The following is a 22,246-nucleotide window of genomic DNA, read 5'->3' as shown; positions in this document are numbered from 1 at the left end:
ACCCCCCCCTTTAATTGTAAGCATCCTTTTTTAATAACTCCTGAATGTGTCATCTAGGTAATTACAGGATTTATTTTCAAAGTATTGGTTAAAAGAAAGCTGCCATAATTATATGCATCTGAAGCTTTTCAGGACGTAAATTACTGGCTACACTCAATAAAAGGCAGACTGTCAAGAGGTGTCCCAAATCATTGGGTTAATGACTTCAGGTCAGCAGGCCTTTTAGAAGGTATAATGAATGTCCCTAGTTAAAAGTATAGGTATAGTTCCATTTGAGACTAATATTATGTATTAATTAGGACACAGAAAAACTGTGATGCCAAATCACACTCAAAACCTTCAGAACTAGAAATGAACTGTTGTAATTTGTATTTACATTTGCTAAGGGATGTGTGTGCAAATTCTCCTGACTGGAGTTGGTCTTGTGATTTGTTTCACCTGAGGTTATTTTTTAAGTCTTTCCTGTGTGATTCCTTTAAGCAAATAGATGCTTAGGAGGTTCATTCTGAGTGAATGGCATGTGAGTGACACAGGTGGTGATTGCTCTGCTCGCTGTGCTAAGCAGGGTGATATTTACATTACTTTGCAATGCACTGGCCGCTCACTTGCTGCTAGATCTTCTAGGGTCTTTTTTGGGTTAGTGAGAGAGACATCTTCTAGGGTCTTTTTTGGGTTACTGTGAGAGACATCTCTTTTCTAGATCCAGTTGTCCTGGTAGGAATGTGGTCCGATGCAGCAACTCTTAAAGGTGAAGGACCCTGCATAATGTCACAAAGCTTTCTTTCTCCTTTAGAGGCTGGTCTACCATGGATAGCCTTACTGGAGTTCATTGGGAAGCAGGGCACGGTACTGCCCTGAGCCCCTCTAACTACGCTGTGTTTTTTCTTCTGTTAAAAAAACCCTCTGAGTCCTGTGGGCAGCAACATGCTTTTCTGGGAAAATTCTTCTGGTAGGTATATATCTTGTACTTTTTTTTTTTTTATTTTGGTGACAGATTTGCTCTTTGCAGTATGCTCGGTTAAATGTCAAATGTTAAAACTGTTAAGATACTAAAGAATTAGAATATTGCATGATTTTAACAGAATTTGTATGTGTAAAATCATCTCTCCCTTTCTTAGGATTTTTCTCTTTTGTTGGTCACGCCCTAGCTTTCTATCTGGTCACAGACAGGAGCAAAACAATTACAATGCTGCTCTATTATAGTAACAAATAGACTGAGTAGGGTTTAAAAGCTCAGGCTTTCCCTCTTCCCCAAACGCACAGGGATGCTTATTTCTCAACCATCTCAGAGGAGGACTATCATGATACTAAGTTTAAATAGTCCTAGATGTATTTGGACTAATAGAGCCAGATTTCCAATGGGTTTGGGGATAGTCGTTGGCTGATTTTTCAATTATAGCGGACTAAGAATGTAGTTTGACCACATCTCATGCTAGATATCCAAGAGAGAAAGAAAGAAAAAGTAGATGATGGAGCTGGAAGAGGAGGAGTTTGTGAGTACTCCAACTGAGAGGAGCTTGAAAATACATCTTTCAGATGTTTGAAAAAGTATGAGTAATATTTTTACCAAAAAGCAAATCCTCTGGCTTGAATAGGACATTGATTCTGGTTTAGTTTTGACATGTGGTTGGAACTTCCAGAGTGTTTTCCCCAGTACCAAATCTGTGATATTTAAATTGCTGAGCTGATGATGCAGCTTTCTATGCAGTACAAGCACTTAAAGAAACTTACTTCTGTCTCTTTGTGCATTCTGTATGCTATTTTTGAGCTTTGTTACATCTACAGTGTCAGCTGAAAGCACTGGTGATCCCAAAAGTCACTAGGAAAGGACAGATGCTTTGTTCTGAACTCATAACTCCTGTTCCCTAGGAAACCCTGCCAAAACAGTGCTACTTGGTGAGGAAGTAGACATCTGTTTTCTTTCCATAGTGTCTTATGCATTTTAGATGAAGAACGTGTTTTCAATACAAGTTGACTAATATTTTTGTTTGTTTGTTTATTTTCTGGGGTTTGTACAGCCTATACTAATTTCTACTGGAAATTTACACCTTAACAACTTTATTAACAGCTATGAATCTGACCGATTTTCATGATTCTGCTCTGTTGAAGTTAGACATAGGAGGCCCATTTCTTGCAGATGTAGTTGATCAGCAAACAGAGGAATACGTTGTAGTGCAAATCAGCCAGACTGAAGATGCTGGGCCAAGGAGAAGACGCCAGCAGCAGGTGAGGTCTTTACATTTTGTTTCACTTTTTCTGAGATAAGTTTTAACAGTTATATTTCCATCACTGTTGCCTGGTTGTACTTTTCCTTGCTGTGAAGGGTGTCAATGTCAGCATTAGAAAACTTATTCTAATAAGAGTACAGTGACATTTTCTTTTTACTTTGTAAGATTTCCTTTAGCTTCCTATATTAAAATTTTGTAAAACTTATGCCCCTTTACTGACACAACATGGAAGTTCCTGTGTTTAAAATTGGCAAGGTTTCAAAAATTGTCTTAGAAGAAAGAAACAAGTGCAAAGTGCCTTTTTTTGCACTCACTGAAATATGTTTTCACGTATTGTTGCAAATTATTTTCTCGAACACGTCACGTTTATTGGCTTTATTTCTGTTAAGGCTTTCTCGTTGTTGATGGTTTTTCTTTTTTTTTTTTTGTAACAAGTTCCTGCTGCTCTCTTCCAGAGAACTCCGTGGAGGATCTTTTATAGCCTGTCATTATATATCACTGAAAAATAAAAATAAGCTTCATCACTTAATGAATAGCATTGACACACAAACAACTGCCTCTCATTCTGTATATGTGACAGGATGGCTTCCCTCTACCAGTGACAGCACAGCTGAACAATGCCATCAGTACTCCTGCTTTCAAGCAATCTCACAGTCCACACCAAAAATTAGTCCCATTACTTCAGCTTGGTGAACAATACTGTACTGGAAATTACTCTTATAACGCTTACACCTGTGGTGAAGAGGCTGCTTGAACCTGGCCTGCTGGGAGTGATCTCCAAGCAGCCTTCATGCTGTGGGGCTGCCAGTGCAAAGTTGGCTGCAGCAGCTCATGTCTGCTAACATATATCATGATTTAACCCCAGCCGGCAACTAAGCACCACACAGCTGCTTGCTCACTTCCCAACCCCCCTTGGGTTGGGATGGGGAGAGAATTGGAAGGGTAAAAGGGAGAAAACTTGTGGGTTGACATTAAGGCAGTTTAATAGGTAAAGCAAAAGCCATACACACAAGAAAAACAAAATGAGGAATTCATTCACCACTTCCCATCAGCAGAAGGCCTTGACTCTGTAAGCATTACTCAGCAATAATGACATCTTATATTATAAAATTGTTTTCAGCACAAATCCAAAACATAACCTTGTACTAGCTACCATGAAGAAAATTAACCCTCTCCCAGCCAAAACCAGCATGACATGCCAGCAGTGGTCCTGATGTGACCAAAGGAATAGGTAGCCATATTAACCTTCCCTGCTTGCTTGCTCCTCAGGCATTTCTCTGTTCCAAGCTGGCTGATTAAGCAGATTTTTTTTTTTTTTTTTTCCCCTGCACTTTCTAGTATACAGGGTCAGGACAGGGTTAGGTTTTAAGCTACAATTAACCAAATCTGAAGTTTTTTTAAAAATTTTCTCTTCTTTAAAAAAAGAAAGAATATCTATATCTACATGTAAAGTGTAAATTTGTCTAAACTTGCATGAATATCATTGTGTAGTAATGAGCAAAGTTTCTGAAAGTGTTTATTTTCTGAAAATTTTATGTTTCTTTTTGCTAGAAGATCAGAAAACATGAATTTTGTTTACTGAAATTCTACGAAGTCCTCTCCATAATGTCTGGGGATATGTTGTTGCTGCAGGCCCTTTTTTCATCTGTACGTCATGTATGTTAGTTTTCTTCCCAGCCAGTCTTTGAGTGCGAACCAGATTGTTGTCTCTGAGCCTAGCTGCCCTGGATGCTCCTTACAGTCAATGCAAAGTGTGGTTTGGGATGATCTCTCTGGAGCACCTCCTGGAGGTGTGTCTCAGTTCATTGACTGAGGGAGGGAATGAGGATGAATGTGGTCCAACCTGAGTGCCCGTGACATACCAAATAATATGGAACTAATTTAGGTTGGTGTATTATTCCTTGTCTACAAAAAATGTTCCTAAATGGATAGGAGAGAGAACAAAGAGGAATAAACCGCTAGATCAGAGATATACTTTCATTGAATTTTATTAATATTGCCAAATGTGACTCTCTTGCAGGTGGTATACAACTGGTCTCTACCCTTAAGTTCAAGACGAAATCAACAAATCATCACAACTAGAACCTTTCAGATACCAAACAGGTTGGCTAAGAGACCAAGAAATGATCCATTGAAGTAGTAATTTTCATAGACTTGACTATGAAAGAATAGATAATTTTTCTAAAAATACTGTATCCCTGCCTGTTTCAGAGGGTCAGGAAAGGATAATTTCTTGTTGTTTCTTTTTTTTTTTAATAGATTTACAAGGCTGGTTTGTACTTGAGCTACTTTCCTAACAATGCTATTTAGAGGGATAGAGTGAAAATGTTTGAAAAATTACTTGCTACATGTCTATATATATATTTGTAGTCAATATAAAATTAATGCATAAATAAATTAATTATATTTTGTTCCAGAAATAAGCAAAACTTCCTTTTATTTCACAAGGGGCACCATCTTCATAAACATTCAAGCTTTCCTACAGGAGTCTCGAAGTGTCCCTCTGTCCATGAAGCATCAATACCTTCATGCAAATATAGAAGCACAAGTAACAATTGCATCCATCATCTTAGTAGGTGTCTACGTGCTGATCATACTGGAAGTAAGCCAGTTTTGTACTTTGTTTTTAATTTCCCCCTATATTATAAATGGAATACAAGGAAGGATTTAATTCTTGGGCTTTAATTTGCTTTTAAATTGTCTATGTGAATCCTTGCTGTACCATCGATGTTGTTAATGACATGTGCAGGGAAATTGTTCTAAATTGTTGCTGATTTTGACAAATTAATGTTAATTTTACAGTGATCTTGTGTATTTTTCTATGGGGACCTGTTAGTATTTAAAAATTTTAACAGGATTATAGTTTGATGCTGAGAGTGAAAATAATTCTGGGTTACTGAAGGTGTGGAAAACCTGTTTGTGTTAATTATTTTTTAATCCAAGGTAAAAATAGACAAAAAAGCTTTGCTTATTCTCTTCTTTAAGGCAACTCAAACTATGAATTTAGTGTACTTTCAAAAGGTTAGACTAAGCACTTATTAATGAGTGACATTTAGAAATTCTTTTACTATGTTATTTAAAGAGGAAATAGAGTCTGAGTTAACATGAAGAAGTCAAGGGACAGGGAACTTTAAACATATATCGCAACAGCATTCCAAAGTCTTGAGGTGCCAAAGCCAATGAAAATGCATTGCATCAACACTAAGGGATGAAAAACATGTCAGAAACAGCACAGGGCTCCAAGCAATTTCTTTGAACCAAAAACACATACCGTCTGATTATCTTGAAATAAAAACCAGAAATGGAGTGGGACTTTTTTTTTAAAAAATTCCTGTGAGCATCCACACTGTCAATGAATTCTCTGAGTTGAATCACACTTGATTTACATGAGTATGAAACAGAGGAGCCAAATCAAGTCTACAAGGTGCTCCTTAGTATGTATGTCCAGCATGCTCATTTTTCTTCCACATCGCTTGTGTATTTTAAGCTTTTCATCCTGTTACCCCTTGAAAAGGTAAGATACATGGAATCCAGTGTGTAGCATTAGTAAAATGCCTTACATTGCAAGCTGTGAACTTTCACCTAGATACTGCTGAACTTATACTGCATTCTTACTTAGTTACATGAAGGAAGGTCTCAAAACCGGTGTAAACTAGGAAGGTAAGATAGCCACATCCGTCACCAGAAGTTGCATCCTTGAGGTGGGAAAAGGAATAGCCCACCTGGAGACAGAGAAAGTATCCCATGAGGAACAAGGATACCCCAGACCCAAATATTGCTATTAGACTGAACCATCATGTGAAGGGAGGGGAATGTAGATGGTAAAGCTATAATTGCCCTGAGATTCTTTTGTCTGGGGCCCCTCTCTGGAGATACCAAGCTCCAGCTCTTCTTCACTGCTGTACATCTCAATATATTTCTGGTGTACATTGTGTGGGAGATTCTGATTCAGGAAACATAGGGTTAAGCTTGAGGGAATGGGAAAAACCTGAGAGTAAGTGTGTGTGTATGAGGAGTCAAGAAGGTCGCCCGTGAGTTCATAGCAGTTGTCTGCTGCCAAGGGACTCTGGTCCCAGCAGTTAAATTCTAAGGTGGTGAGTGTGCAGCTCCTCGGTTGGTGTGTGAACACTCGGGTAGCAGCTTCCCCCTTAACAGGCACACAACATGACAGATGCTTTAGACATTTAGATTATGTCATTCAGCAATGGTGATTTATTTATGAAGATAAAAATGCCTCTATATACTTTATAAATGAGCAAAGAGATATCATATTAAGTGTGGAGGGGGATTGGACTAGATTTTACTATAAATAGATGTAGGCATGCCACACAGCACCAAAATAATCTTAATACTTTAAAACGCAGCTTCTATTTTCAAAATGCCCCAACAATGTAATCATTTAGTAATTGCAAAACCATTGGGATTTTATTGTATGTAAAGGGTGGTTTTGTTTGCAGCCTAGAACTTTGCTTTGAAACAGATCGTGTGTAAAAGGAAATAGAGGCTTGAAACTGAAAAGCAAAGCTAAGGAAAGCATGTGTTTTGCTGTTGTTTCTAAGAAAAAGCTTTAAATCAACCCACTAGCTTAATCAAGGAAAAGTTTCTGGTTTTGGCAGAAAAATTAATTTTGCAAATACAAGGGTAGAAACAGATATTTTTAAACTTTTGTGAATTTTAAAATGTTAAAAGTCAGTTATTTCATCATGATGCTAGCTTTTTTTCTCCAAAACATCTGTAAGAATGACAAATGTTACAATCAGAGTAAATACATACTACTAATAAAAAAGCTGGAAATAACAATCAGAGATACAGAACTTGACTGTTTTTTGGTTCCCTCATGGATGTCTTGCAAATGTTGGATGTTAATGTTGTTAGAATATGTAATAGTGGATTACCTTATATTCAGAATTTACAACTTTATTGCCTGAAATTCTGATTTCTCAATACATTACTGTCTATTTCATTAGCAGTTATCACTGTTAGAAAAATCAATTGGTGTTGCTGCAGGGGCGATCTCTCATGGATTTTCATTTTCAGTGTTGCTGCTCCACATCTTTTGTCAGTCTTTATTAGTTTCTACTGTTTTATTCATTATCATTGGCAGTACAGGTTCAACTTCAGAGAGTGTGGACACTCAAACAAGTTTTAGAGCCAGATTTTCAAATACTTTCTTATAACTATGAAGAAAGTGGAAGCATTTACACCTGAAGGTGTGCCTCTTGCTCCTCTTGCACAGCTGTTTTCCCCAAACATGAATCATAGATCTTGTGCCCACAACCTCCTCAACCTCACTGTCCTCATCTTTTAGTCCTTCCTTCCCCTTTTCCCTTTGCTACCTTAGTCACCAAGGAGTGTGCGGGAAAACAGGCTGCAAGAGCTTCTGTCTCCTGCAAATACAGATGATGGGAAAAGCTGATGATGTAAGAGGTTCCATTTGGAAAATGAAGTGCATTTACTGTAAACTGTCCTCTTCAAACTTGCATCACTGTAAAGATACAGGGAAAATTTTTCTTTGAGGCAACTGTTTGCCTCTATATTGGCATCAAACTTCTAGGAGGTCAATGTATGTCAAGTACCAGTCCTTATCAGTGGAAAAATCTTACTGTCTCAGGATGTGCTCTTCTTCAGAAAGCACATTAAGCTGTTGAACTTCATTTCTTCAGACATTAATTTTACATGTTATTTCTTTGAAACTGATTACGTGTTATGTATTCATAAAATACAAGCACGTTTCTGGTATAAGAAGATGCCTCTTTTTCATCTTTAATTTCTAATGATTTCTTTTTCTTATGCTTACCACAAATATTCATTTTTTCACAATCCTCTCCAGCACTTTGAAATTTTGGCATATTGCTTTTAAGATTTTCAGATGGACATCTCTTAGCTACAACTTCTGTTTGAAATATCTAGATTTTTTCTTTTCTTTTTTTTAAACCCATGTAATCGTCCTTTCCTTCAGTAACTAGACATTAATTCTCTTGAAATTGAGTTTTCTTCAAATATTGATCTGTTCCCTCTTTGCATTTTAGTTTTCTGTTCCCTCACCTTCTCCCAGAGGAGAAAGGAGAAAAAATTCTGCTGCTTGTGGTACTTTTGAATTAATCTAATCCATACTATTTTATAGACTTGTTGAAAACAATGAAGTAATTAATTTTCTTCTTGGAAGCTTACACTGCATAGGAAATTAAAACAAGTGTATGGGGGGAAAAAAAAAAAGAGTGCATTAGTTTTACGTCTGTTGATCTCAGCTCTACTGTCTGCTCCTTTGGATTACTATGGAACATAGATAAGATGAGCTGTAAGTATGTTTTCACATTGGTCTACAGAAACATCTGGTGAAAAGTGCAGATGTACAGAGTTCTATGATGATGTTGCTGTACTAAATTAATTCGTAATGTATTTCAAGATAGGCTCTTTCTAGCTTTGATCCTCCAAATGTTTAGCCACTTTTGATTGAGAACTTGAAAAAAAAATTCTAACAAAAAAAAAACCCACTTAGAAAACAGAATTTGTACACTTTTCTGCTCCAGTTATCTTTGTTCTTTCAGCTATGAGTGCATTTTGCCTTTTGCCTTCTTTGATTTCCATTCTTTTTCCAGCAAAGCCTTTTCCTATGCATGTAACTAAAGTGACTATTTACACCCCATTCACTGAGATTCAATAAACAGTAGTGTATGGTTGTTTCTGGTAGTACAGCATAGTCAAGAAAAAGTAGTGTGGATAAAGATCTCATTTTTTTCCTCTTTGCAATACAGCAAGTTTTCTTTGATTCCTCCCTTTTTACCTGTGTTTGTATACACAGAGTAGGGATAATACACTGCTTACCCTGAAAAGAAATCTATCTGCCTATCTATATCTTAGAATATTGGTTAATATTATAAAGTTTTATTGGTATTCAGACATGTTTCTTGAGTTGATAAATCTCTTATCAGTAATTATTAACTGCAAATTGGCAGCTATGTTAGAGCTACATTATTCAGAAATGAGTACAGAGGAATGTTAAATATTTTTTATTAAAGACAGCTCATTAATTTGAATAAATTATTGTGTGCACTTGTCCAATATTTTCCTTTGATAACATTTGTTTGGTGTTATGGGTTAAAATGGAGTGCTAGCTGTTTATGATACTTAAATAAACCAGCAGAAACAAATATGAATCATAGAATGGTTTGAGTTGGAAGGAACCTTAAAGATCATCTAGTTCCAACAAGGAATTAGGAGGTAATGGTTTTTTAAAAACTATTTTATAAAACATTTTATTTGGTCAGGAGAAAAAGCATAACAACATTCTTTAAAAAAAAAAAAAAGAAAAGATATACCAATAACACATCAAATGTCAGAATAGTGACACCAGCAAGTATCAGAAATTCTGTGAGAGCCTCCACAGGGCTTGTTTTATCACAGGAGCTATCATTTAGTTTCAAATACTGTCTTGTAGGTAGCCTTAAGTAAGATCTTGCCAGGTTCTTTCAAATGGCATTTTAATGATCTGACATCCTGAATAACATTTACATGCTTGTATTTCTCCTTGAAGCACAAATACTTGAAAGTGCAAGATGTGGCTTTAAAAGCTCTAGCTTTTTACTAGCATGAAGTATGGGCTTATAATCACAATTTTTATTACTTTAATGGAAATGGAGAGTGTCAGTTTCTCTCCATATTACTTTTCTATTATTAACTATCTTAAATTATGAATAAACATCCTCTAAGCTTTATTTCTTTAACTCAAAGCAGAGTGATTTTTAATATCATCTAACCGGCAGAAATTAGCTGCAGACACAAAAACTTTTCATGTGGTTCAGTCTGACCCTTTTTCCAGAACTGTGGGCTGGTTGAACTGATGTTTCCTTACAGGAAGCGTTTTTACAAATGAAATATGTCTATTATTACCGCTGTCTATGCTCACACAGTCCAGTTTTTGCTTATGTCCAGTAATGAGGCTATTTATTTGCACACAGAAAATGGTGCTTCAGAGAGGGAATTGGAAAAACAAGAAATATTCACAGGTATACAAAGCATAATACTAAGTGATGGCAATAAGCTAATCTTAAGGGAGAATTTTTCTGATGAGGACAGTCACGGAAACTAGTGATTAGTTTACTCAGCATGGTTTCTCACTTCCCATCCATTCTCCTATTGATCTGTCTTTAAATACAGGCAGAGAAGAGTGTGGATTAGATTGTTCCCACCTTCACATATATCCTACCAAAAGATTGGTAGCAAAGGGACAGAAGAAAATCCATAGCCTTTATTGGAAAAGACAGTATAAAAAAGAAAATTGTAGCTGCTGCTCTCCCTGGCCTTTGTGGGATTTCCTGCTGCTATTGTTTTCATTTGTGCTAGGATGGAAAAGTTGTGAAGAGGAATTAAAACACTGCTCTAGGAGCTGGCAGAAAATTAGGGGCAGATTATCAGGAGAAACTTTCTATCCTCTTTGGTGATGAGTCCGAGCCATACCTCCCTGGGCAAGGATAACAGTTTGCCCTCATCTGCCCTCCTGTCTAGGGGTGGGAGGGAGAAAAAAAGCCTGAGATTGAGAAGGAAAGTCAGTGCCCCGGGATGTCCTGCCCACCTCTCAGCAGGGCAAGGATGCTCTCCTGCACACTTTTTCCTTGAGAGACTTCTGCTCCTGAGCAGGGGAAGAAGACTGCCTTGATATTGTCTTGATTATCTGCAGTGTTTTACAGTGAGGTAGAAATGGATCCAAGGGGTTGGGCCCCGAGAGCAAACTTCCCAGACTGAGGCAGAAATCATAGATGTTGTTACTGTGGCGGTTGCATGAAACCTAAACCATAAAATCAAGTAGAAAACCTTAGCTTGAAGAAAAACCTAGGTCCCTCTGGAGCAGGCTAGCTGCATGCTTTCTGGGAAGCATGTGGCTGTGAGTCTCTTTAGAAGTCCCCATAGCCCTAAAGCACAACTACCATTCAAATATCTACTCTACCCACTTCCACCCACCTCCCCCACAGCTGAAAATGTGCAATTTAATGAAGGCAGTCTTGCAGTCCCCATGAATAATGCTTTTAGGACATAACCTGAGGGTACATGTTGGGAATGGTATCAAGGCATGTGGAGCAAGTGGAGGCAGCAAAGCCTCCCCAGGTCAGTGCTGGAGGACTGGATTGGACAAGGGTAGCCAGACATGGGGCAGATCAATCTGTCCTGTCCCCCAGACTGAAAAATTCACTAAACAATACCCTAGATGTTCTCCCAGCGAGAACAGCCTGTGACTGAGCTAGCAGTGAAGCAGCATGGACTGTCAAGGCTTAGGGTCATTCCTTTCTCTGTTTTAGAAGCATGTGACTTCTGTGCATTTTGGGAGGCTCAAAATGACTCTAAAGCAGCTGTGCAGGAGCATTACAAGTTGCTCCTTATAAGGAGCATTGGATCAGCACCTCTGAGGTGCCAGGATTTCTAATGCTTGGGTAGAGCAGAGCCACTGCCACCAACAAGGAGGATCCAACAAGACAGGGTCAGCACCAGTTAGGTAAACTAGTCATTTTTACCTGCCATAACTGCAACAAAGGAAGTGTAAAGGAAGCAGAGGGCTGTAAGACAAAGACGGGATAAGTTTAAATAAAAAAAAAAAACCAAACAAACCCACAGTATAACAGCAAGAAAAATCCTCAGCTGGATCCCAGCTTGATATAACAGCAGGTTTGTATTATTAAACCAATATGAATATTGATTTTACACTGACTATTGCCTGTCTAATTTGATCTATCTTGGTAGAAATCTGGCTTTGCTCTGAATATGTGTGCTTTAAGGAAAAAATACCTTCATTTGGATGCTATGTGACTTCTGTAGTATGTAAAATGACCTTAATTAAGAACTTAATAGGAAAATATTGCCACTGGATGGTGCTGCTTGCTATTCTAAGGACTCAATAGGATTGTTGGCTTTAAAAGATGCTGTCACCCAGGCTCCACTTTTCGCAGAATGCTATTTTTTGAAATAATAGGAGTCATATTTTCATCACTAAATGTAAAAACTAATTTCCAAATGTCTACTTTCTATTTTCTGTTGCCTTTTAAAACTAATTTTGAACTGATTTTATTCAATTTGTGAAAGACTCTCAATCCCAAATGTGTTGCCTTGCATACTCTGTATGTTGAGGGTGGTTTTTTATTTTTTTTCCTTTCTGTTGAGACAGGCAATACAACATTAAATTAGCTTAATTGAATGCTGCTGTTCAACTTCTACCTTGCCTGTAGCAACCAGAAGGGTAGAGAGCCATGAAGTCCTAAAATTTTAACAAGGTCTTAGAACACACATGCACATCTAATGCATACAAACAGGGACAAGAAGCACTCATCTTCTTTTGGGACCTCAAATGATGTCTTCCTTCAGCAAGAGCAAGGACAAAAGTGGATGAACAAACATGAGACAGTGTAGGGGGCAGGCTTGGAGGGAGATGTGATGGAATGATCTAAACAGGAAAAAAATCCAGAGTAGGAAACTGGAGTGATAAAGAGAGGAGATGTCAGGAGTGAAAGACTCCCCAGAGAAGCTGCTGGCTAGGGCAGAAAGTTGCCCGTAAAGGTCATGGCTGCAGTTTGCCATACTGTTGTTCATAGTGCATGGCTGTAGTTCTGTATGGCCATATTACTTTAATATTAAAAGAGAGCTAACAAAGATTCATACAGGAAAAGTAAAATAGGTTTGCTCATCACTTTTGTGATATGCTCCATGTAATATTTTTACTAGGAGTTCACAATCTCATTAGTCCTTAGTTAACTGGGGAAATACAGATGGTGGCTGCTTCTTCAGTTTCAGAAAACTGAAACTGCAGATATAACGGGGGTCTTGCAGACCCCATGATTAAAGCTTTTTGGACACAAAAAATGAGGGTGTGCATCAGGAATGATATCAAGGCACATGGAGTGGAAGGAGGCAGCAAAGCCTGCTGAGATCGGTGCTGCAAGACTGAAAGCTTGTTGCAAAGCCAGACTGACAATATACAACAGCTTTGGTCATGTCAGCCCACGGTAGTGGTCTGGTTTATCATCTTCTAGATAGCAATATTAGTCCTTTACTGGCTCATGACTAGATCTCTCTACTTTAGTCATATAGCACAGGAGCGAGGTGCCTTGTCGCATAAAAATGATCACCATCCTGTCTTTGAACAGGGCTCCACTTTCTATTAATCTGACCTGGCACAAGGCCCTGATTTAGAGTACATCAGCTCATTCATTTCTGTGTGTCTCTGTCCAATTTCACATTAAGACAAAAACCCCAAATCCATATCAAATGAAAACATTCACTTTTCAAATTTGACTCTGAGGAGCTCTCAATCGATCAGATGTTACTGGATATTCACCTTCTGACATTTGCCAGAGATTATAAAAATAATTTTCCTACATCAGAGCCATCCCAACAGGTGGAGGCTGGAAAATATCCACATAATGATATAGATATGGCGAACTCCTCTTTTTGGTATGAATCTGATAGAAGTATTTACTAGGTATGAAACTACACGTTTTTATCCCTAGTTCTCATTAGCAATATTCTGAAGTGGGAGGTTGTTTCAAAACTAGACTCAACTTATAAGTCAAGCAATCATTTCAACTCCCATCATATAGGAATAAACACCCTTCTGGATCCTCTGGCGAACATCTGCACAAACGGTGTTTCCCTCCTTCCTTCCAGGCTCTGCACTCTTTTCTCCAGCTTTGCTTTTCCCCCAAGTTTCCCAGGCGTGTAAATGTAATGGTTTCAATAGTCTTGTTTATCTCAAACAGCAACAATACCTCTACCCTTGCATCATTTGAGGGCTACTTTGAACTAGTTAATTCAATGTTCCATATCAGCATGAAGCTTTAGCTCTTGCCGTTTTCTTTACAAACAACAAGTACTGATATCACTGAGGAAGGAAGCTCATAGAGAGTGAAAAGTTTGCTAATTGTGTACATTGTTTATTCAAAGCCTTTGACAGAGTTATGGAGCAACAAATACCTTTGCAGAATATAGAGTTGGCTTATAGATATTCTATATAGAAGAGGGGAATTGTTTAATCAGATAATTTATTCACAGGAAATAATTTTATTTCCTTAAGTCTCTCTCTCTCTCCTTCTATGCATTGTGTTTTACATATAAAATTGATGTCAGCTGGTGAAAATGTAATTACTTAATCATAGAATTTCAGAGCTATCTTCCTAACAAAACTCCCAAGATTGTATTTCTTAGCCTGTTCAGTCATCATACTATAGGAATACAAGTGAACACAGACATTAACTTGCCTTGGATACTATACAGCATTGCTTTTAATCCCCTTCTATTTAAGATAATAATCTATATTTTGAAACATTGCATCAGGAAGTGGCAAATTGCTGCCTCCTATGCCTTTCCCTAAGGCAGGGTTGTTTATACCATGACTTTCTCCACCGACATGGAATCAGAACAAGTAATTTGGCACAGTATCTGAGTCAAAATGGATATTATAGCAGAATGTCATAGATGGGTGCTTTCTTACCTAGGGGTTGTGTAAACATTCTTCGGGAGTTACGTAGTTTGCTATAGAATCTAATGTTTCTATTTAAAAAAAGCCCAAGCCTTTTATGGTTGGGAATTTTTCTGTAAAAAGTTCTTATTGAATATACATGGAATGTTATTTTCACAGAGTTACAGGGATCAGACATTTGTTGTGCAATTAATAAGAATGCATGTTAGTGCTATGATATGCAGATATGTTTCCAGGTCCACAGACCTCTCCAGTCTGTGTTCTTGTCTGATCTTGGGCACATATTTCATGCATATGGTAGTACTATTATACTGAATCACCATTGTTTCCTAGTAAAAATGAGCAAGTTGTTGGTCCAGTTTTTATTTTTTCTTAAAGCAAGGCATACTTATGTGCAGTGATGAGGTGTTGACATTGTGTCTTACAGAAATGAGATTAATAATATGATTTTCTAAAAATTTAACCTAGTGTAAAGTCTTATTTTATGATTTGAATGTCTGCATGCATGGAATACATATAGATAGTGTCCTAATCTGCAGATGAAGGTATAAATAGCTGTTCATGCTGTCACTGATTTTTGTGATGCCTGTAGTCACTTTGGGATCCTTGATGTGCATCATCTTTCAGCAGCTCTACCCTATGTGCCTGCCTCAAGTCCATCCCTGAATACTGCATCAGTATGTCACACTTTCTAAACTATGTCAAGTGCTTCCCTTTTGCTTCATTAAAATCCCTACAGAATTTACTTGCTATTCCTTAACTAAGTAATTCTGAGGCAATTAATTTGCTGTTATCATTAATTTTGCACTAACTGTTGAGACACATCTCCTGTAAAGGGATTCCCACGTGCTGGGAAAAGTGTCCCGTGGCTGAAGAAGCTGTATAACTGCTTCTGCAGAACTCATGCAGGGAGAAACTGAGGGGAGGAGGGTCAGGAAGTAAAGTATTAGCTGCCATCACCAGCTGAAGGGGAGGTATGTTGCTATGCCTTTACTAAGTGGTACTGGTTAGATGATTTTTTACTATAGACAAGCTGGAAGAAAACCAAGTAAATACATTTGCCTCTACTGACCTTCCTTTGCTGCTGCTCTGATCTCACCTCCACCTGACTCTATCCTGTCTTTCTAGTCTACTGGTTTATATCCTGTCCAAGTTGTGAAATTGGCCAGAAGTAAAGCAAATTTTCATGAGCTGAGAATTTGATGTCATTCAGCTTTCAAGTGGATCTACTGCAGGGCAGAATTCAAAGTAGTGCAAGGCTTTTCTTGATCCTTGTTGTTTCCTAACACAATGCAAAATTTTTATAGTTATGCTTATTTAACAGAGTTAGGAAAAAATTGCATAAATAAGTTATGTAAATTACAATTGTTTTTTGCAAATTTTGGGGTTTATTTCAGTTTCTGATGCCAGTTTCAAGATTCAGCCTTAATTTGCGGAACTGTAAATGTATCAAAAGCTATCCTAGAGCAAATTTTACTCCACTTCTCTCTCTCCTTATACCCTGAGAATAAAGAATTAAACGTGAGACTTTAAAAATTCTAAGAGAGATTTGGCTGTTGATTTTATAGGAAAGATCTCAGCTACTGTGGAGGTATGTGGAAAATGCATAAAACCCATTTGTGGATATAAGCTTGGGAATAACCACTTCCTGTTGAAATGTAGCAATGCTGCCACTATCCAATGAAAACTAATTTCTCAGTAAAATAAATAGTTTAATATAACAGGCTTCACTTGGGGGGGGAAGCATAAAAAATGAATTGAGGCTGCATTTGAAGCTTTACAATAAAGTCACTGACAGTCATCTTTTCACTGCCATTTATCACTTATAAAGAAGAACTTGTGGAAATAAAATATTTGGTATGATATATCATTTATCATATATCTTCAGAAGCAAATTTGGGAAATATGCATGCTCTGGATTTCAGCTGGGAAATGTATGCTCTGAAACTGTACACAGGTCAGCATTCAATTGGCTTCTAAATAATTTCCTTTTACCTCCTGGTGCACTGTACAAGATAAAGTGTTTGGAATTTTGGATCATTTTTGTAATGATGCTGTTGCAGTATACCAAGAGATTTGATGAACTCTACAAACATTCCAAAGCAGTTTCAGATAGATAAAGAAATTTAAATCTGGGGAAGGTCTAGGTTCTTTAAATCCACTTTGCATTAATGCTCTGGAAATATACATTTTTAATTAATATCAAGCATGAAGATTTGTGGAGTGAATTATTTGGGTTGCTGTGCTGGTTTAGGGTGGGGGTGCTCAAGAATTTGGGAGGGGACACAGCTAGGACAGCTGACCCCAACTGACCAAAGGGATATCCCATACCATATGATGTCATACTCAGCATATACAGCTGGGGGAAGAAGAAGGAAGGGGAAGGACATTCGGAATGATGGTGTCTGTCTTCCCAAGTAACCGTTACGTGTGATGGAGCACTGCTTTATCTCAACTTATGAGTTTTCTCACTTTTAGCCTTCTGATTCCACCATCCCACTGTGGAGGTGGGGGAAGGGGGGGAGTGAGTGAGTGAGTGAGTGGCTGGGTGGTCTTTAGTTGCTAGCTGGGGTTAAACCACTACAGGTGATTTTAATTCTTACCTTAAAATTAACTCCTGAATTAAGAGTATGGAACCTGTCATATAGAAGCAGCATTCAGCACGTTGTGTTTGTCATAATGCAGGTAGTCATGAGACAGACTTGTATTTTAAGTTTTTCCTGATCTTTGCCAATTCTGAACTGACCCTATAGCATGACACTATTGTGTTGCTATCTCCACTCATATGTTGTTATGAATCCGGGTTCTTTCAGTGTAACTGTCTTCGCTTACTAGAGGATGCACAAAGGTATGTGCTTTCTCAAGCACGAGAAAGATCAGATGAATACAAATGTTTTCTCACTTAATCTTTCAAAGTGTCTTTAGATTCAGAAGTCTATCAAATCTCTCATCTTTCCTGGGGTTAAATCTCTCTGTTATTTTATTTCTGAGCTCTTTCAGTTCTGTACCTGAGATTTTATTTCTGGATACACTCTGAGATTCATCCTGAAATGATACTTATCCTTCTGTCAGGTTTCAGAAGGGTTTGGGTCAGATCTGTACTATTTTCTAAAAGAATAATAATGGAATTTTACCTAATTCCCTCAAATGTGTATTAGGTGGAACTGTGCTTCAAAGAGTGTCATAGCTTATAACCTGCATGTCTTAATTTCTCCATCTGTAAGCTTTTAAAAATGCCTTTACAAATACAGTATTTCTTTGTGTTTTCTTTATGTGAAAAGAAAATTAAAGAGTAATCCATTCTTTTGTAAACCTCCCCAGATCTCAGCTTTGCAGTATTTACATGTCTCTGAGTTTACATTAGTGTACTTTCTAGGCTTTATGTTACTGCATAACTTCCACTTGATAGTTTGCTGGAATGAAGAGTTGTACATTTAACAATTTTTTTGTAATAGAGCTTTTCACCTCAATAGCCTATTTTTCATTCTCCAGGCTATACTTTTGTATATTATTGGAAAATTACCGGGATGAAGGAGTTGACAGATGACTCCACTTATACAGCTTTTCCCCCCCATCTTTCTGCAGAAATTAAAACAACTTTCACCCATAGGTGACAGCAAACTCTTGGAAACTGAAAATGCTGTCAACTTGATGTATGCCATTAAGTGTACAAGGGTGACAGCAAGAAATACTTACATTGAAATATGCTAAAAATTCCAAAGCAAATCAAATCTCAGAAAACCTACAGTATCTTTCTGAGAACTGTAAATGAGCTACCTAATGTGGGTGGTGGTTAGATGAGGAGAAAGCCTCCAGTCTGAGGAGAGTTGAGGATTCCCGAGTCCCTTACCCTTGAATATACTTTGTCCTGGTAAGAAGCTGATCCCCTTCTCTCTCTGACACCTTTGCTTTATGTCTTTTATTGGGGATAACTGTAGGGTCTAATTGCTGCACCTCATCATCACCCACAGGAACTATCAAATGTTTTTGAATGCTCCCCACCTTTGTAGAATCCAAAGGGCCATATGTGTGTGTTCATATCTATGCTCTGAAACTGGAAATCAAAAATGAAAGAGTGACTTGTCAGGCACATGTCTGTGTGCTGGTGGGAGATGTAATCTGCGCTATATAGTTTTAGGTCATTAGGACACAAAAACCTTGGTCTGATGTCCTGCTTTACCACTATGAAGAGGTTACTCTACAGTGCATTTTGAAGAAAAACAGAGGAGAAGGAGACGTTTGACTCCTAAATTAGTAATTTATATAATTATTTTTCTAGTAATTTGGTAAATTGCTTAGTTTTTTATCATTACTGTTAAAAATTTATATTCAAGTTAAAAAAACAAAGCCAAATCTTTCCTTTTTTCTTTTCCTTTACAAGCAGGGATTAGGGCCTTGAGATGTCCACATCCCATTGTTTCTTATTAACAAAATATTTCTTATGAAATTAGCAACAAATGTAGTATTTCTAGACTGCCTTGTTTCTTTCTCAGAAATGATTCTGACTTGTGTCTGAATAATATTTAAACACATTTATAATAAACACTGTTAATTAGATTTGGTCTTTTGTAGTATAATATTTTTTAAATTACATTCTTACATTAACTGAGTTGTTATATACAATTCGTGATCTTCCAGACATGGTGGATTAAATAACTACAAATTAGCACTTGGAGCAAAAAACACATTTTAGGGCATGCTTTCTTTTGTATTTTCTCCCTGAGAATTTTAAGCGCAATTTATTCATTAGATACATAGACGTGGACAAAGGTCTATATACTGTAGTAATTGTTGCAGCATTAGATGAATGCCTGCGTTGTGATCAAAGGTTTGGATGCTATTTTTGATGCATTGCTTGTATGCTAGAGAAACATTAGAGGTGGAGAAGAAGCACTGTTCAAGGCTGGGTTATGTACACTGGTGAAAAAAGCTTTTGAGGAAATGAGGAGACTGCAACAAAAGTGTCCAACAGATTTTGGATGAGGCACATGGCTTTTTTTTTTGAAGCCATAACATTTTGTAGAAAAAATGCTGATGTAAAAAAACACCCACTTTATGAAGGAAGAAAACTCTGTGTATGTGTGAGACAGAAAGCAGGTGCACAGACTCGACAGATCTATCTGTGTCCCAGACCACAAACCGGACCTGGAAACTCGAAGTCTAGTATGTTTGTACATATGTATGATGCATCTGACCCAGGTCTGATGTATTTGCTTGGGAATTCCTTTGTAGATATTGGAGATGAACAAGCACCTATAAAGAATTATGTGGATCACCTTCTGGGCACGCATCTTCTTTCCATGGGCTGTGAAGGGAAGCCAATAGGACTAGAAGTTTTTATCCTTAAGTCAGGGAAGGTGAATTGCTTGCTTTCTTGGGTCATCCACTGGCAAATGAAAAAAAAGAAACTGGTGTTGAAGTCCCTTCTCTGCCTTGAGATCAGAGCTGAGGCTTCATAGCAGGGTTTCACACAGGCATGTGTTGTTTTGGGGTTTTTTTTTTTGTTTGTTTCTTTTAAGCATCCTGTGGTGAGACAAAGTAATCAACCATTCTCTGGTCAGGTCTTTTGAAGGGGAGTATTGTAAAATAAGAAAAAAAACCCCCGACCAATCAAACCAAGAAAAGAATCATTACAAGAATTTTTATCTTTTACCCACCCCCTTTTTAACAGTAAGAAGATGTTTAGAGGAGTCTCTAGTCAATTGTTACCCTTTGTTGCAGATTGTTCACAGGACCCTTGCGGCGATGCTGGGCTCTTTGGCAGCTTTGGCCGCCTTAGCTACTGTTGGGGAGGTAAGTTGTAAGTGCCCACTGTATTTCCGGGTATGATATCATAAATTTCTGTGTTTGCCCTGTTGTGATTGGGTACATGACAGAGTAGTGTTTTTTAAGAAAGATGGGAGGGCAGATATTGGGATGGGGAAGCATCTTGGGGAAAACAAGTCAGCCTAGAGCATACTCTTCCTACAAGAAGAGTAGGAAAATGTCAGTTGATGCTATTTTGTTCTGATTTGCAGGAAGCAGAGTATTTTCAGCTTTATTCAGAGTTGCTTTAACACTCTTGTTTTCAGTAATGTTAGGTTACCCAGCAAACCTAAATGGAAATACATTACTTTATACTACCCTAAATAATTACACCTCATGCTTACTCCTTCCAATCCTTTTGTTCTCCACTTCTAGTTGATAATTATTGAAACCTCTGATTGATTTTCTGTTTTCTCATAACTGACCATCACATAATTTCTGTTCCTTCAAATTTCCTCCATTTTGTTCACAGGTGAAATGGTATGCTTTTGTTCTCTTACCAAGAAAGGAAACTCGGGTGTAACATATAATTCAGCTATATTTTATTTCTGTAATGCTACATAAGAAACAACGAGATAAACCTGTAGCCTAATGTAGACTTTTGATAATGGACCACTTAGGAGGCCAGCAGTACTTTGAATTATTAATAGCAATAATAATAGTCATAATAGTAATAATAGCAATAATAAAGAGCCTTTTTTTGTGTACCTTGTAGGATCACTTATTAATTTCCATCATAGTTTATTTAAATGGTTCATCAGTTAAGTGGAGTTTATATTTCATAGCTAATCATGTTAGGTGTTTCATGGCATTCAGTGGTAATTGTATTTTTTGATTGTAGAGGCCAAGTATGATCAAAGTGGTGGAGTGGATTGATTATGAGACACTGGCGCTGCTGTTTGGAATGGTAACCAAAATGTGTCTTTTGCTCTAAATGTGCCAAAGTAATCGCAGTCAATATAAAGATGTTTCCCTTTTAAACATGCTGTTAATTCAACTTTAGTGAGTTGTGTTATGATGAAAATCTTGGCCTTAAGGGATTTATCAAAAAAGAGGATGATCAGACCTCTGAAGGAGCGTTTTGAAAACGTTGATCCTTTTCTCCTTTTTTTGAAAATATCTGTAAAATTGTGTTGATAACATACTAAGAAACATTCTTGAGGTCTATAAATGGAAAGACCTGTTTAAGTGCCAAGTGTGATCTCTCTCATATCTTGTTAATTTTGTTTACTCAAAACCTTCCTCCAACACACTCTGCTGCAAAAGTGGTTTTCTTTGTCTTAGTCTGTGCTATGCTGTGAGCCAAAAAAAGCAAACCAGAAATGGAAGAGAAATATCCGATTAGATTATAATAATATGTTATTTTACTTACTTTGCCCAGAGCTATTTGTGGTAAAAAGACTTGTGAAAGTGCAAAGTATATAATATAGAGACAAAATTGCAATTATCTGTTGCCATTCTGAGCATTTCTTATTTTCTGACATTGCTTCCTACTCCCTTGTCTGCCCAACAGAAAAGAAAAAAAAAAAAAGGCAAAATATCTGCTGGGAGCAAAGACGTAAAACCTGGAAACCTCCTAGAAATGTGGGAAAATGCAAATAATTATTGGAGCTGCTATCTTCTGCACTCTGTAGAGCATTACTGCAGAAAGCAAACACACTTATTGGCTTTTCTTGATTAATGACTTAAGGGAGTTACATTGCATACTTAATGTATGATGCCCACTTAGTCAGTACAAATAAAATGCAATCGG

At 37.4% G+C, this 22,246-nt stretch overlaps 1 protein-coding gene across 1 annotated transcript in view; it reads left to right on the top strand.

Annotated features, from left to right (window-relative positions):
- The window catches only part of OCA2 (oculocutaneous albinism II), a gene marked incomplete at both ends in the record, with an annotated part of 106,965 nt that overhangs the window by 7,712 nt on the left and 77,007 nt on the right, over positions 1–22,246 (top strand). The window contains 5 exons of the mRNA XM_010146682.1: positions 2,069–2,226; positions 4,249–4,331; positions 4,677–4,830; positions 20,410–20,481; positions 21,335–21,400. Coding sequence (XP_010144984.1) covers positions 2,069–2,226; positions 4,249–4,331; positions 4,677–4,830; positions 20,410–20,481; positions 21,335–21,400 — 533 coding nt within the window. The remainder of the gene's footprint in view (positions 1–2,068; positions 2,227–4,248; positions 4,332–4,676; positions 4,831–20,409; positions 20,482–21,334; positions 21,401–22,246) is intronic.

The sequence above is a fragment of the Eurypyga helias genome, unplaced genomic scaffold (genome assembly GCF_000690775.1).
Source record: "Eurypyga helias isolate BGI_N326 unplaced genomic scaffold, ASM69077v1 scaffold9462, whole genome shotgun sequence".
NCBI lineage: Eukaryota > Metazoa > Chordata > Aves > Eurypygiformes > Eurypygidae > Eurypyga > Eurypyga helias.
Note: the sequence above shows the minus strand (reverse complement) of the source record. Positions and strands in the feature narration are given on the sequence as shown.